The sequence below is a fragment of the Oncorhynchus kisutch genome, linkage group LG11, assembly GCF_002021735.2.
Source record: "Oncorhynchus kisutch isolate 150728-3 linkage group LG11, Okis_V2, whole genome shotgun sequence".
NCBI lineage: Eukaryota > Metazoa > Chordata > Actinopteri > Salmoniformes > Salmonidae > Oncorhynchus > Oncorhynchus kisutch.
Genome location: NC_034184.2, coordinates 74675805 through 74692721, shown reverse-complemented (window position 1 = coordinate 74692721; position 16917 = coordinate 74675805). Strand labels below are relative to the sequence as shown.

At 45.4% G+C, this 16917-nt stretch overlaps 1 protein-coding gene across 1 annotated transcript in view; it reads right to left on the bottom strand.

The window, feature by feature from the left end:
* LOC109899261 (brother of CDO) overlaps window positions 1–16917 on the bottom strand; it is a 55342-nt gene that overhangs the window by 2730 nt on the left and 35695 nt on the right. The window contains exons 4-13 of the mRNA XM_020494319.2: window positions 9760–9906; window positions 4753–4896; window positions 4306–4599; window positions 2628–3172; window positions 2181–2346; window positions 1991–2059; window positions 1350–1562; window positions 929–1107; window positions 587–809; window positions 249–431 (exon numbers count right to left, since the gene is read on the bottom strand). Coding sequence (XP_020349908.1) covers window positions 249–431; window positions 587–809; window positions 929–1107; window positions 1350–1562; window positions 1991–2059; window positions 2181–2346; window positions 2628–3172; window positions 4306–4599; window positions 4753–4896; window positions 9760–9906 — 2163 coding nt within the window. The remainder of the gene's footprint in view (window positions 1–248; window positions 432–586; window positions 810–928; window positions 1108–1349; window positions 1563–1990; window positions 2060–2180; window positions 2347–2627; window positions 3173–4305; window positions 4600–4752; window positions 4897–9759; window positions 9907–16917) is intronic.

The window sequence follows — 16917 nt, the reverse complement described above, 5'->3', positions numbered from 1 at the left end:
CGCCTCATGGGTCTCCCGGTCACGGCCGGCTGTGACACAGCTTGGGATCGAACCCGGGGCTGTAGTGACTCCTCAAGCACTGCGATGCGGTGCCTTAGACCGCTGCGCCACTCAGGAGGCCTCAGGAGGGGGAATATTTGAGATACTCTTTGAGTTCAAACAACTACAGTTGTTTTTGTGACTAAATCGAACTTGATCCAACAACTACTACCACCACCCTCCTCATCATCATCCTCGTCACTACTCACTCTCTTTGGCCCAGGCTCTCCACAGGCAGAAGGGGATGAAGGCTACGATGATGAATACGAGGGCCCCCAGGACCACGCCCACTATGAGGTAGGGGAGGTCGCTGGGGCGGGGCACAGGCCCCCCGGAGTGCTCTGGTCTCTGGGACGACGTCTCCGACGGGGAGGGCCGCTGGTTCAGACGAGCTGGGGGAGGGAGGGGTTCATTTAGTTGATGTAACATTTATTACAGTCAGGTTATCAAATTCATTCTAGAAACAATGTTGCATTTTTATCATTTCTCTGTGAGAGTACATGTGTGAATGAGATGGCTATACAGGTAGAGACAGAGATCTGCTTACCTTTAGTTTCTAAGATAACCACGTTGCCAAACTCGCTCTCTCCCCCCTCGTTGAAGCTCTGCATCTTGATGTCGTAGGCCGTCTCAGGCTGCAGGTCACTGATGGAGTGCCAGTAGCGGTCACCCTCCACCACATCCTTCTTATAGTCACTGTCGTTGTCACTGTCTGTCGGCCGGTAGAAGATGTAGAAACCGTAGACGGGGGTGTTGTTGACGGCAGTGTACTGTGGTGAGAAAAAATATGAAAGATTGAATATTAACAAAATGACAGTAATTTGAGTTTTCAGCCATACGTATAAGATGACAACACAAACATAAAGGACACACAGCCTGTTCCACTCACTGTCCATTTGAGGATGATGGTGGTCTCGTTGATGGCTTCATTATAAGTGATGTATGGTCCGTCTACAGGGCGTTCGTTGGGCCTGCCGCCACCCAACACCGTGTAGGCCTTAGAGGGGACACTGGGGGGGCTGGCGCCAATGACATTCACTGCCAACACACGGAACTTATAAGACATGCCTACAGGGAAACAGAAAGCACACACAGGTTAAAATAACCAAACAAACCTCTGTCTTTCTCTGACCACACTAATGATGATGGTAACCGTGTTGATTACTCAGTCATTATTCATATAGGTATGATTATGATGATTACTAAAACAGTAATGTTGATGATAATCAGTCATTCTAATGATGAGGATGATGAGGCCATTTGTCATGAGGGATAACGATGATGATGGTAATGATGGTGATGAAGCTCACCTTTCTCCAGGCCAGTGATCTCCACAGACAGTCGTTGGGGGGGGATATTAGTGACAGCCACCTCCCATTCCCCCCCTCCCTTCCCTTTCAGCTTCTTAAACTCCACCCGGAATGACTGGATGGGGAAACCACGGTTACCGCGCGGGATCCACGTTACGTACGCAGACGTCTCTGTCGCCGTGGAGATGGTGGGCTTATCAGGGGCCTCGGGAGCTGTGGAAAAGTGATAGAAGTTAAACGGACATCAAATCTATTATTGGTCCATATTAATGCACACATAACCACACTGACACAAGGACAGACTCACTCTCTCAAACACACTAAAGCTAAAACACTCAGACACAAGGACAGACTCACTCTCAATAACACTAAAGCCAAAACACTCACAGACACAAGCAGGTAACGTAAACAATGTACAAAGACTTACTGTGAGCTCATCCTTTAAGTGTTAAAATTGAGAGAGAGATCAAGACAGATCACATGTTAGTACAGAGTAGAAGAGTGAGGGGTTAACAGTTAGTCAAACAGTTTAATAACAACTGTCAGGATGTTAGAAACAGCTGAAAGGGTTAAGAGTTGGAACTGTGGTCCATCTATGTTCCAACCATGCTGGACAGTAGGAGAGGGGGACGGGGACTTACGAGAGAGGCGAGGTGATGGTACTGCAGGAGTTTTAGGAGGCTCGTTCTGTCCCCCTGGACCTCTACGACCTGTTGGCACGGAAACAAGGGTATTAGCAAAAAGACACAAATACCGGGGAATGCATCAACATGGGGGCATTTATGATAATAATTTGGATGAATAAATGAATCAATAGGTAAATAAATGTACCTTTGCCTGTCCTGAAGGTCATCATGGCCGGTTGTCCCAGGCCAGCACAGTTCTTAGCAGACATCTCCACCTCGTACAGACTGGCTGGCTGCAGCTTGGCCAGGGTCAGCTTGTGGAGAGACCCAGATATACAGCTGCTGGTCCACTCACCTGGAGGGTCCTCAATCTGATGGAGAGAAGAGAGGAGGCATTAGTTAGTTTGTGAGGACATGTAAAGACAGATGTCGTTGTAGACAACTTTATATAATATCTATTTCATTTTTTATTTTATTAGTTGTACTATTTAAATATTGATTACTGCATTGTTGGGTAGAGCATGCGAGTTAAGCATTTCACTGTACTTATGGATGTGACAATAAAAGCTGAACTTAAAATTTAGTTGTAGACGAATATAAATCTATCTGTGTGTATTAGTACATGTGGGTTTATGAGTTAACCAGCCTTTACCTTTCTGTACTTGACGATGTACTCCACCACAGCAGAGCCGCCATCGTGGCGAGGTTTCCAGGTCAGATCATAGAAGTCGGCCTTGACAGTCCTGGGCTGGCTGAGGATGACAGGGGCCTCTGCCACAGAGATCTGCCCAGTCAGCTCAGAGCAGTCCAGGGTCAGCATGCTCCCCGTGGCCCCAGGCTTCATTGGGACCTGCTCCCGCAGCACCTTGTCTGGGCTCAGGGGACACAGGCTGGACGTCAGCTTCCCTGACCGAGACGGGTTACTGGTTGGCAAGGTGACCAGTCTGGCAGCGGCCTGTGAGCTGCCCACGCCGTTCTCAGCCATGCACTGGTACAGGCCATCGTCCTGTGGGCCCACGTTGATGACACGCAGCACGCGGGCAGACAGGCGGTGGCGTGGCGACGTGGCCAGGGGGCGGGCGTTGTGGAGCCATACGACAGAGGGGGTGGGTTTACCCCTGGCCTGGCAGCTGAAGCGTGCGTTCTCCCCCCACATCACCTCCTGTTGCTGGAGCTCTACGGTCACCTGGGGAGGCTCTACAGAGACAGAGAGAGATGGTTTGTTTGTGTATTGTGAGTATCATGTAAGGTCATGTCTAGCATATATGCTTGAATAATGGCTGATTGTGAGTGACTGTATGGTTGTGTGGGAGTGAGCTTGATTAAGTCTTAATTATGTCTGTATGGTTGTGTGGGAGTGAGCTTGATTAAGTCTTAATTATGTCTGTATGGTTGTGTGGGAGTGAGCTTGATTAAGTCTTAATGAATTATGTCTGTATGGTTGTGTGGGAGTGAGCTTGATTAAGTCTTAATTAAGTATGTCTGTATGGTTGTGTGGTAGTGAGCTTGATTAAGTCTTAATTAAGTATGTCTGTATGGTTGTGTGGTAGTGAGCTTGATTAAGTCTTAATTAAGTATGTTTGTATGGTTGTGCGTGCCGGCGTGTGTGTTCATGTATATTTGTGTGTGTGTACATGTATATTTGTGTGTGTGTGTGTGTGTGTGTGTGTGTGTGTGTGTGTGTGTGTGTGTGTGTGTGTGTGTGTGTGTGTGTGTGTGTGTGTGTGTGTGTGTGTGTGTGTGTGTGTGTGTGTGTGTGTGTGTGTGTGTGTGTGTGTGTGTGTGTGTGTGTGTGTGAACGAGTGAGTGCCGTGCAGAGACAGGCCAAGCCAGTCAGTTGATGGTTGGCTGGTCATGAAGAGGCAGAATTCATTATCCCTTCAGCAGCCCTCACACTTTAATTAGTGCCAGCTGCTACGAGACGAGCACACAACCCAAACTCACACAGAACCAGTGTAAAATCACTCACCCAGTCCTGCTATGAGAGCTCTGCCTCCACACACATTCTAAATAACACAACCCTGCCCTTTTATGTTTCCCAACAACGCTCTGCCAAGCTCACACACACACAAACACACAGCACCCACTATTCTCTCGCTTCGCCAAACGGGAGTCAGTCTAATCATCAAGTCCCTCCACACGTCAAATGGAGGGACTCCATAAGCCAAGTTAACCCCACCTCACTGCTACAGTAACTCTGTTTCAGATCCTTTCACAACTTGTAATATGTATCATCACACAGGGCCTTCAGAGGAACAGGAACCTACAAACCTCCATAACACCTCATCTTAGTATCATCCTACTGAACCCAAAGTTTCGTCCCAACTCACCGAACACCAGCACGTCATACATCACTGTAGCGGCGCTCTCCGATCCGATGCCGTTGTCAGCGTGACACGCATACGTCCCTGAGTCGCCCTCGCCCGCCGAGTCAATCAGCAGGTTGCTGAGCAGAAAGCGCGTGTTGTTATGGAAACGCAGGTCCTGGCCGTCCTTGGCCCATGTGACCTGCGGGGTGGGAATGCCGCTGGCCACACATTCCAGAACCAGACGCTGTCCCTTAGTGACCATGATGGAGCGAGACACTGGGGGGTAGATGATATGGGCCGCCTCTGATGTTGAACCTAGAGGGAGGGAGGGATTGTTTATCAATGAAGTCTAACAGGCCTTGTTCTAATCTTATTAAGAGGTATTTCAATGTTACAAATCACATCACTTTATCATGCTCATAATGAGAGTTTGGTCGTGTTTGGTCGTGTTTGGTCATAGTGACTCACGGCGTATGCGCAGGCGGTCAGTGGAGGTGGAGGTCTTGACTTCCTGTGTGACAGGGTTGTAAGCAGCACACTTGTAAGGCCCCTCGTCGTCCAGAGTGGCGTTGGCTATCTGCAGGTTCCCTGATGGCATGATCAAGTAGTTCCCTGTTCACAGACAGACAGAGGGAGGTTTTTAAACATTGAGGCTACACTGGGTAGGTACTGGATAGTGATAGGCCAACACAATTACAACTGGTCCGAGAGACAATTCGCTGTAATCCTTAGGCATAGACAGGGCAAGCCTTAGGCATAGACAGGGCAAGCCATGTACAGTGAGCTCCAAAAGTATTGGGACAGTGACCCATGTGTTGTTGTTTTGGCTCTGTACTCCAGCACTTTGGATTTGAAATGATACAATGACTATGAGGTTAAAGTGCAGATTGTCAGCTTTAATATGGGGGTATTTTCATCCATATCAGGTGAACGGTTTAGAAAATCCAGTACTTTTTCTACATAGTCCCCCTATTTTAGGCGGCCAAAAGTATCAGGACAAATTCAAAAGTTTTGTACTTTCAAAAGTAGTATTTGGTCCCATATGCATAGCGTGTAATGACTGCATCAAGCTTGTGACTACACATTTGTTGGATGCATTTTGTTTGTTTTGGTTGTGTTTCAGATTATTTTGTGCCCAATAGAAATGAATGGTAAATAATGTATTGGGATTCTTTTATTGTAAATAAGAATAGAATAGGTAAACACTTCTACATTAATGTGGATGCTACCATGATTATGGATAATCCTGAATGAATTGTGAATAATGAAAAAAAAATGCTAACCTCCCCTGTTATTGTAATAGTGAGAGGTTAGCATGTCTTGGGGGTATGATATTTGTGCGTCTGTAACTTTCTCACTCATCATTATTCACGATTCATTACCAGTAACCATGGTAGCATACACATGAATGTAGAAGTGTTTAGAAACATATTATATTCTTATTTAGAAAAAATGTGACTCCAGAATTATAGTGACTTGAGTATCCTGAGCGGGCTTAACCATTAAAGCCGGGACCGAGAGACTGAAAAACAGCTTATATCTCAAGGCCATCAGACTGTTAAATAGCCATTACTATCCGGCCTCCACCCAGTACCCTGCCCTGAACTAAGTCACGGTCACTAGCCGGGTACCACCCAGTTACTCAACCCTGCACCTTAGATGCTGCTGCCCTATGTACATAGACATGGAATCACTGGTCACTTTAATAATGTTTACATACTGTTTTACCCATTTCATATGTATATACTGTATTCTAGTCAAGGCCATCCTATTTAACTATTGCTGTACATACACTATTCTATCCTACATAATCTTCAGGTATACTACATATTCTATCCACTTACTGTCCAGAATGTCTATTCATCCCATAACATATATACAATACATGACGATTTTTGCATGCTTGGTGCTTCAGCACGTGGCGGTCCTGTTTTGTAAGCTTGTGTGGCCTACCACTTCACGGCTGAGCTGAGCTGTCACAATACCATCACTTATAGTTGACCGGGGCAGCTCTAGCAAGGCCGAAATTTGACGAACTGACTTGTTGGAAAGGTGGTATCCTATGACGGTGCCACATTGAAAGTCACTGAGCTCTTCAGTACGGGCCATTCTACTGTCAATGATAGTCTATGGAGATTGCATGGCTGTGTCTTTGACTTTATACACCTGTCAGCAACAGGTGTGGCTGAAATAGCCAAATCCACTAAGTTGAAGGGGTTTCCACATACTTTTGTAAATACACTGCTCCAAAAAATAAAGGGAACACTTAAACAACACAATGTAACTCCAAGTCAATCACACTTCTGTGAAATCACTGTCCACTTAGGAAGCAACCCTGATTGACAATACATTTCCCATGCTGTTGTGCAAATGGAATAGACAACAGGTGGAAATTATAGGCAATTAGCAAGACATCCCCAATAAAGGAGTGGTTCTGCAGGTGGTGACCACAGACCACTTCTCAGTTCCTATGCTTCCTGGCTGATGTTTTGGCCACTTTTGAATGCTGGCGGTGCTTTCACTCTAGTGGTAGCATGAGACGGAGTCTTCAACCCACACAAGTGGCTCAGGTAGTGCAGCTCATCCAGGATGGCACATCAATGCGAGCTGTGGCAAGAAGATTTGCTGTGTCCGTCAGCGTAGTGTCCAGAGCATGGAGGCGCTACCAGGAGACAGGCCAGTACATCAGGAGACGTGGAGGAGGCCGTAGGAGGGCAACTACCCAGCAGCAGGACCGCTACCTCCGCATTTGTGCAAGGAGGAGCAGGAGGAGCACTGCCAGAGCCCTGCAAAATTACCTCCAGCAGGCCACAAATGTGCATATGTCTGCTCAAACGGTCAGAAACAGACTCCATGAGGGTGGTATGAGGGCATTTGCCAGAGAACACCAAGATTGGCAAATTCGCCACTGGCGCCGCCCTGTGCTCTTCACAGATGAAAGCAGGTTCACACTGAGCACATGGGACAGACGTGACAGAGTCTAGAGACGCCGTGGAGAACGTTCTGCTGCCTGCAACATCCTCCAGCCTGACAGCCATTAGGTACCGAGATGAGATCCTCAGACCCCTTGTGAGACCATATGCTGGTGCGGTTGGCCCTGGGTTCCTCCTAATGCAAGACACTGCTAGACCTCATGTGGCTGGAGTGTGTCAGCAGTTCCTGCAAGAGGAAGGCATTGATGCTATGGACTGGCCCGCCCGTTCCCCAAACCTGAATCCAATTGAGCACATCTGGGACATCATGTTTCGCTCCATCCACCAACGCCACGTTGCACCACAGACTGTCCAGGAGTTGGCGGATGCTTTAGTCTAGGTCTGGGAGGAGATCCCTCAGGAAACCATCCGCCACCTCATCAGGAGCATGTCCAGGCGTTGTAGGGAGGTCATATAGGCACGTGGAGGCCACACACACTACTGAGCCTAATTTTACTTGTTTTAAGGACATTACATCAAAGTTGGATCAGCCTGTAGTGTGGTTTTCCACTTTAATTTTGAGTGTGAATCCAAATCCAGACCTCCATGGGTTGATAAATTTGATTTCCATTGATAATTTTTGTGTGATTTTGTTGTCAGCACATTCAACTATGTAAAGAAAAAAGTATTTAATGAGAATATTTCATTCATTCAGATCTAGGATGTGTTATTTTAGTGTTCCCTTTATTTTTTTTGAGCTGTGTATATATACACTACTGGTCAAAAGTTTTAGAACACCTACCCATTCAAGGGTTTTTCTTTATTGTTACGATTTTCTACATTGTAGAATAACAGTGAAGACATCAAAACTATGAAATAACACATATGGAATCATGTAGTAACCAAAAAAGTAACCTTTGCCTTGATATCAGCTTTGCACACTCTTGGCTTTTCCAACAGTCTTGAAGCCACACATGTGGAGATCATCCGCTCACCTACTCTGCATCTCACAAAAACATGGCAGTTGGAACCAAAAATCTCAACTTTGGACTCATCAGACCAAAGGACAGATTTCCACCGGTCTAATGTCCATTTGCTCATGTTTCTTGAACCAAGCAAGTCTCTTCTTCTTATTGGTGTCCTTTAGTAGTGGTTTCTTTGCAGCAATTCGACCACGAAGGCCTGATTCACGCAGTCTCCTCTGAACAGTTGATGTTGAGATGTGTCTGTTGCTTGAACTCTGTGAAGAATTTATTTGGGCTGCAATTTCTGAGGCTGGTAACTCTGTGGCGGTCCTGATGAGAGCCAGTTTCATCATAGCGCTTGATGATTTTTGCAACTGCACTTGAAGAAACTTTCAAAGTTCATAACATTTTCTGTATTGACTGACCTTCATGTCTTAAAGTAATGACGGACTGTCTTTTCTCTTTGCTTATTTGAGCTGTTCTTGCCATAATATGGACTTGGTCTTTTACCAAATAGGGCCATCTTCTGTATACCACCCATACCTTGTCACACAACACAACTAATTGGCTCAAACACATTAATAATGAAAGAAATTCCATAGATTACCTTTTAACAAGGCACACCTGTTAATTGAAATGCATTCCAGGTGACTATCTCATGAAGCTGGTTGAGAGAATGCCAAGAGTGTACAAAGCTGTAATCAAGAATCTCAAATATAAAATATATTTCTATTTGTTTAACACTTTTTTGGTTACGACATGATTCCATGTGTTATTTCCATTTTGATGTCTTCACTATTATTATACAATGTTTAAAATAATGAAAATAAATCCAAACCTGTGTCCAAACCTTTGACGGGTACTGTATATATATTTATTTATACTCCGGACTCCAACATTGCTCATACTAATATTTCTATATTTCCTAATTCCATTATTTTACTTTTTGATGTGTGTATTGTTGTGTATTGTTAGATATTACTGCACTGTTGGAGCTAGGAACACAAGCATTTTGCTACACCCGCAATAACATCTGCTAAACATGTGTATGTGACCAATAAAATGTGATTTGATTTGATTTAGGCCTACAGCACTTTCAACAACAGAGTGCACTGTCAGCACCAGCCACATGGTGGTGTCCTTGAGTCTCACAGAGAGACAGTGAACTCTCCTCAACGTGGTTATCATTTCCCTCTCTCTCGCTGTAAGCCACACATCCCCTCCTAAGGCTCCCAGCCATCTACATATCAGCCACAGAGAGGGCCTTTTTCTCTCAAATAACTCAAGAAATAAATGGTTGCAAAATAAACAAGAGTATTCCCATGTTTCAACATTACCCAGATAATTGCCTGCAGTTTAATGATGGGCCAGATAGCTCGGATAGATACAGCATTCCAGTAATCCAGGGAAAGATATAGTGAAAGAGAGAGAGATAAAGAGAGGGGGAGCGAAAGAGAGAGAGAATGCCAAAGAGAGAGAAAAAGTATTAATTACAGTAGAGTACAAGGAGAGAGAAAGTGGGAGGAAGTGAGAGGGGGATAGAATGCAAACTAGACAGGGAGAGAGAATAGGCCTGTAACAGAATGATTGATCCATACCCTTGGAGGTCTCGAGCCACTCCTGTTTGACACTGTAGCGGACCTGTGCCTTGGGCTGGCTCTCAGGGAGGTGACATACGATCACAGCCGTGTTCCCCTCATCCACCTCAATGTCCTGCTGGTCGTCTTGTTCAAAGTCACGCAACTCTGAAATACAGGGAGGACAAGAAAGAGGTCAGGAGAGACACTAACACACACAGATACACATAAACATGTCCCACCATGGAGCCAACCCTGTCAGAGCACCACAGAAGCTCTCCCATAAACACAATTGCGGAATATACACACATTTGCTTCCTCAACCCAGCCAGCCTGTGTAAGTGCTCCAGTCTGTAGTCCATCAATCTGGATCAGGATGACAACACAATAACTATGAAATGGGAAGATGGGAACTACTAAAATGGGCATTCCAATTCAAGGCAATATTCTATAACAGTGCAAATGGACCAGTCCAGCGGCCATATTGGGCTGTACCATTCTAGACTGTTTGATTCATTCTACTTCTATGAATAGAGCATGTGTGTGTGTGTGTCAGAGCAGAGCTGAGCAGGGGGCTGACTGTGGGACAGAGACTGAGGGCCTGCCTGGTTAGTGGTTGGTTACTGTGGGAAACTGGAGAGGGATTACTGGAGGGCCATGTGCTCCCACTCTGTCCTGCAGACACACAGTCTGCACAGCACAGACACTGGGCTGACCTGTAACCTCTCACCCCCCTCAGAGAGGGCCGCAGGGGCTGGACCAGGGGTCAGAGGTGAGCGGTGCCTGCCTCTAGAGTTTCAGGGAAAGAACAACCAGTTTGGATTGGGAGGAAATTGCGCTGCTAGGCTTTAGAACGCTGATGTCAGAGTGGGGGAGTAGACTACAGGATATTTAAGTGTTGAGGGAGAGAGAGAGAGAGAAGGGGGAAAAGAGAGAAAGAGAAAGAAAACAGTTTAATAGAGAGAAAAATAGAGAAGTGGAAAGAGGGAACATTCAACAACAATGATCAGAGCTGTAGTGTATGCTAGAGGCAGGGAATCCAGCGGTGAAATGAAACAAAAATGCAACTCCTTCACCTAATTAAATGTCAACCAGTCTCTCTTGATTTATTCTGTTTCACAAAGATGGCGGCGCTCCATTATTTTCAGAGGTGCACAGCTAGTTGTTATTCTTGGACCGTTCAACTCTTTGTCAAAACAGAAGTAACCAAGCCACTCATATACAGTGGACCGACTAGACAACCAGATATGGTTGTTTACACTTCAATGTAGATGAACACAGCTTAGTTTAGACCAGAGTTAAGGCATCTACTGATATAAACACAATAGTGATTCACTTTAGATGCTGACTATACACCTTTACTGTGGGTGACTGAGAATGCATGATGTTTTTTCATATCTGATCTATTTCCGGTGCAGGCAGTGTGTGTGTTTCTGGCTTTCTGGGGGAATTTTTAAAAAGGAGAGGGGAGCTACAGGGATTGGCCTTGACAGGTGCCGCCCTCCCACCCCCCACCCACCTCCAACCGACCCCGATTCCAAGAGAGATGGGACGCACAGGACCTGTCATGCTGAGTTGTGTGTCTGTGTCCCTGTGTCCCTGTGTCTCTGTGTGTCTGTGTCTCTGTGTCCCTGTGTCTCTGTGTCTCTGTGTCCCTGTGTCTCTGTGTGTCTGTGTCCCTGTGTCTCTGTGTCTCTGTGTGTCTCTGTGTCTGTGTCTCTGTGTCTCTGTGTGTGTCTGGACAGGGGTAGAGTCTCAAAGAGAGACTGTGATGCTCCATTTGCTAAATGAATCAGGCCCTGTTTTTACAGCTACCCCCTGACTCCCCCCTCTGACTCCCCCAGGCTCTACTAAATTCCTCCAACTATACCTTTAACCCCCTCCTCCCCACACCTCTCTCTATCCCTGCATTCTTCCACTGAACTGCCCTGTATGTGTGTCTCTCAGGTGAGAGACAGAAAGAAACAAGACAAAGACAAACAGTGTATAAGTGACAGAGTATGAATAACTGTAGAACAACTATATAGGAATAACTGTAGAACAACTATATAGGAATAACTGTAGAACAACTATATAGGAATAACTGTAGAACAACTATATAGGAATAACTGTAGAACACTATATAGGAATAACTGTAGAACACTATATAGGAATAACTGTAGAACAACTATATAGGAATAACTGTAGAACACTATATAGGAATAACTGTAGAACACTATATAGGAATAACTGTAGAACACTATATAGGAATAACTGTAGAACACTATATAGGAATAACTGTAGAACACTATATAGGAATAACTGTAGAACACTATATAGGAATAACTGTAGAACACTATATAGGAATAACTGTAGAACACTATATAGGAATAACTGTAGAACAACTATATAGGAATAACTGTAGAACACCATATAGGATAACCGTAGAACAATATATATATATGTGTGTGTATGGAGTATGTGTGCATGGAGTATGGAGTATGGAGTGTGTGTGTGTGTGTGTGTGTGTGTGTGTGTGTGTGTGTGTGTGTGTGTGTGTGTGTGTGTGTGTGTGTGTGTGTGTGTGTGTGTGTGTGTGTGTGTGTGTGTGTGTGTGTGTGTGTGTGGTGTGTGTGTGTGTGTGGGGAGTATGTATTTATGGAGTATGTGTGTATGGAGTATGTGTGAGTGTGTGTATAGTGTATGTGTGTATGGAGTAGGTGTGTAATACTCTTAATACTCATAATACTCTTCCTGGGGTCTACACAGAACATGACATCATACTCTTCCTGGGGTCTACACAGAACATGACATAATACTCTTCCTGGGGTCTACACAGAACATGACATAATACTATTCCTGGGGTCTACACAGAACATGACATAATACTCTTCCTGGGGTCTACACAGAACATGACATAATACTCTTCCTGGGGTCTACACAGAACATGACATAATACTCTTCCTGGGGTCTACACAGAACATGACATAATACTCTTCCTGGGGTCTACACAGAACATGACATAATACTCTTCCTGGGGTCTACACAGAACATGACATAATACTCTTCCTGGGGTCTACACAGAACATGACATAATACTCTTCCTGGGGTCTACACAGAACATGACATAATACTCTTCCTGGGGTCTACACAGAACATGACATAATACTCTTCCTGGGGTCTACACAGAACATGAAACATGACATAATACTCTTCCTGGGGTCTACACAGAACATGAAACATGGCAATACTCTTCCTGGGGTCTACACAGAACATGACATAATACTATTCCTGGGGTCTACACAGAACATGACATAATACTCTTCCTGGGGTCTACACAGAACATGACATAATACTCTTCCTGGGGTCTACACAGAACATGACACATGACATAATACTCTTCCTGGGGTCTACACAGAACATGACATAATACTCTTCCTGGGGTCTACACAGAACATGACATAATACTCTTCCTGGGGTCTACACAGAACATGACATCATACTCTTCCTGGGGTCTACACAGAACATGACATAATACTCTTCCTGGGGTCTACACAGAACATGACATAATACTCTTCCTGGGGTCTACACAGAACATGACATCATACTCTTCCTGGGGTCTACACAGAACATGACATAATACTCTTCCTGGGGTCTACACAGAACATTAAACATGACATAATACACAACATTAATAGACAAGACCAGCTCAAGGGCTGAACTACATGAATGGGTGTGTGCATGTGTCTGTATGTAAGTACCCCTCATGCGCATATATGCTAGTCTGTATGTTCCTGCTTGCGTGTGTATGTGTGCTGCTTGTCCCTGTGTGAGTGGGATGCTGGACTAGCAGGATTGATGGTATTTATAAAGTGGAGCTGTACTCTGACCTCTAAATACTTAAAGACAGACTCTGCATCCAACATCTTTATGTGCAGAGGGAGGGGGCAGTTGGAACACTCTCTGTGTGTATGTGTGTGTGTGTGAGTGTGTGTGTGTGTGTGTGAGTGTGTGTGTGTGTGTGTGTGTGTGTGTGTGTGTGTGTGTGTGTGTGTGTGTGTGTGTGTGTGTGTGTGTGTGTGTGTGTGTGTGTGTGTGTGTGTGTGTGTGTGTGTGTGCGTTACTGCTACAGACATTCATGACGTTGATGTATGCATGTTTTTACCAGTGTGTGTTTTTGTAATCATGTACTTCACAGTGTGTATTGTATAGACCTATACTCTGTGTTCTTGGGGCCTGTCCGTCTGTCTGTCTGTTAGGGGGGTGTTGGTTGTCTACAAAGGTAGTCAAGCAGGAAGTTTTAAATAATGTGAAAACAGCTTGGTCCCAGCGGGAGAGGGCTCAGAAAGATTCTTCGGAGTTAGATAGCAGGGAGGGGGTGGGGAGGGGGGGCAGGGTTCATAGCATTCACCTAGATTCACCTGGTCAGTCTATGTCATGGACAGAGCAGGTGTTCCTAATGTTTTGTACATTCAGTGTACATTTATCAATTACATCTAATGCTGCATGGAGGAAGTTTGAGCATGAAGTTACACACAAACACCTACTGACTAATACACACAGAGACACTCACTCCTGACACCTACTGACTAATACACACAGAGACACTCACTCCTGACACCTACTGACTAATACACACAGAGACACTCACTCCTGACACCTACTGACTAATACACACAGAGACACTCACTCCTGACACCTACTGACTAATACACACAGAGACACTCACTCCTGACACCTACTGACTAATACACACAGAGACACTCACTCCTGACACCTACTGACTAATACACACAGAGACACTCACTCCTGACACCTACTGACTAATACACACAGAGACACTCACTCCTGACACCTACTGAATAATACACACAAAGACACTCACTCCTGACACCTACTGACTAATACACACAGAGACACTCACTCCTGACACCCACTGACTAATACACACAGAGACACTCACTCCTGACACCCACTGACTAATACACACAGAGACACTCACTCCTGACACCTACTGACTAATACACACAGAGACACTCACTCCTGACACCTACTGACTGATACACACAGAGACACTCACTCCTGACACCTACTGACTGATACACACAGAGACACTCACTCCTGACACCTTCTGACTAATACACACAGAGACACTCACTCCTGACACCTACTGACTGATACACACAGAGACACTCACTCCTGACACCTACTGACTAATACACACAGAGACACTCACTCCTGACACCTACTGACTAATACACACAGAGACACTCACTCCTGACACCTACTGACTAATACACACAGAGACACTCACTCCTGACACCTACTGACTAATACACACAGAGACACTCACTCCTGACACCTACTGACTAATACACACAGAGACACTCACTCCTGACACCCACTGACTAATACACACAGAGACACTCACTCCTGACACCTACTGACTAATACACACAGAGACACTCACTCCTGACACCTACTGACTAATACACACAGAGACACTCACTCCTAACACCTACTGACTAATACACACAGAGACACTCACTCCTGACACCCACTGACTAATACACACAGAGACACTCACTCCTGATACCCACTGACTAATACACACAGAGACACTCACTCCTGACACCTACTGACTAATACACACAGAGACACTCACTCCTGACACCTACTGACTGATACACACAGAGACACTCACTCCTGACACCTACTGACTAATACACACAGAGACACTCACTCCTGACACCTAATGACTAATACACACAGAGACACTCACTCCTGACACCTACTGACTAATACACACAGACACTCACTCCTGACACCTACTGACTAATACACACAGAGACACTCACTCCTGACACCTACTGACTAATACACACAGAGACACTCACTCCTGACACCTACTGACTAATACACACAGAGACACTCACTCCTGACACCTACTGACTGATACACACAGAGACACTCACTCCTGACACCTACTGACTAATACACACAGAGACACTCACTCCTGACACCTACTGACTAATACACACAGAGACACTCACTCCTGACACCTACTGACTGATACACACAGAGACACTCACTCCTGACACCTACTGACTAATACACACAGAGACACTCACTCCTGACACCTACTGACTGATACACACAGAGACACTCACTCCTGACACCTACTGACTAATACACACAGAGACACTCACTCCTGACACCTACTGACTAATACACACAGAGACACTCACTCCTGACACCTACTGACTAATACACACAGAGACACTCACTCCTGACACCTACTGACTAATACACACAGAGACACTCACTCCTGACACCTACTGACTAATACACACAGAGACACTCACTCCTGACACCTACTGACTAATACACACAGAGACATTCACTCCTGACACCTACTGACTAATACACACAGAGACACTCACTCCTGACACCTACTGACTAATACACACAGAGACACTCACTCCTGACACCTACTGACTAATACACACAGAGACATTCACTCCTGACACCTACTGACTAATACACACAGAGACACTCACTCCTGACACCTACTGACTGATATACACAGAGACACTCACTCCTGACACCTACTGACTAATACACACAGAGGCACTCACTCCTGACACCTACTGGCTAATACACACAGAGACACTCACTCCTGACACCTACTGACTAATACACACAGAGACACTCACTCCTGACACCTACTGACTAATACACACAGAGACACTCACTCCTGACACCTACTGAATGATACACACAGAGACACTCACTCCTGACACCTACTGACTAATACACACAGAGACACTCACTCCTGACACCTACTGACTAATACACACAGAGACACTCACTCCTGACACCTACTGACTAATACACACAGAGACACTCACTCCTGACACCTACTGACTAATACACACAGAGACACTCACTCCTGACACCTACTGACTGATACACACAGAGACACTCACTCCTGACACCTACTGACTGATACACACAGAGACACTCACTCCTGACACCTACTGACTAATACACACAGAGACACTCACTCCTGACACCTACTGACTAATACACACAGAGACACTCACTCCTGACACCTACTGACTAATACACACAGACACTCACTCCTGACACCTACTGACTAATACACACAGAGACACTCACTCCTGACACCTACTAACT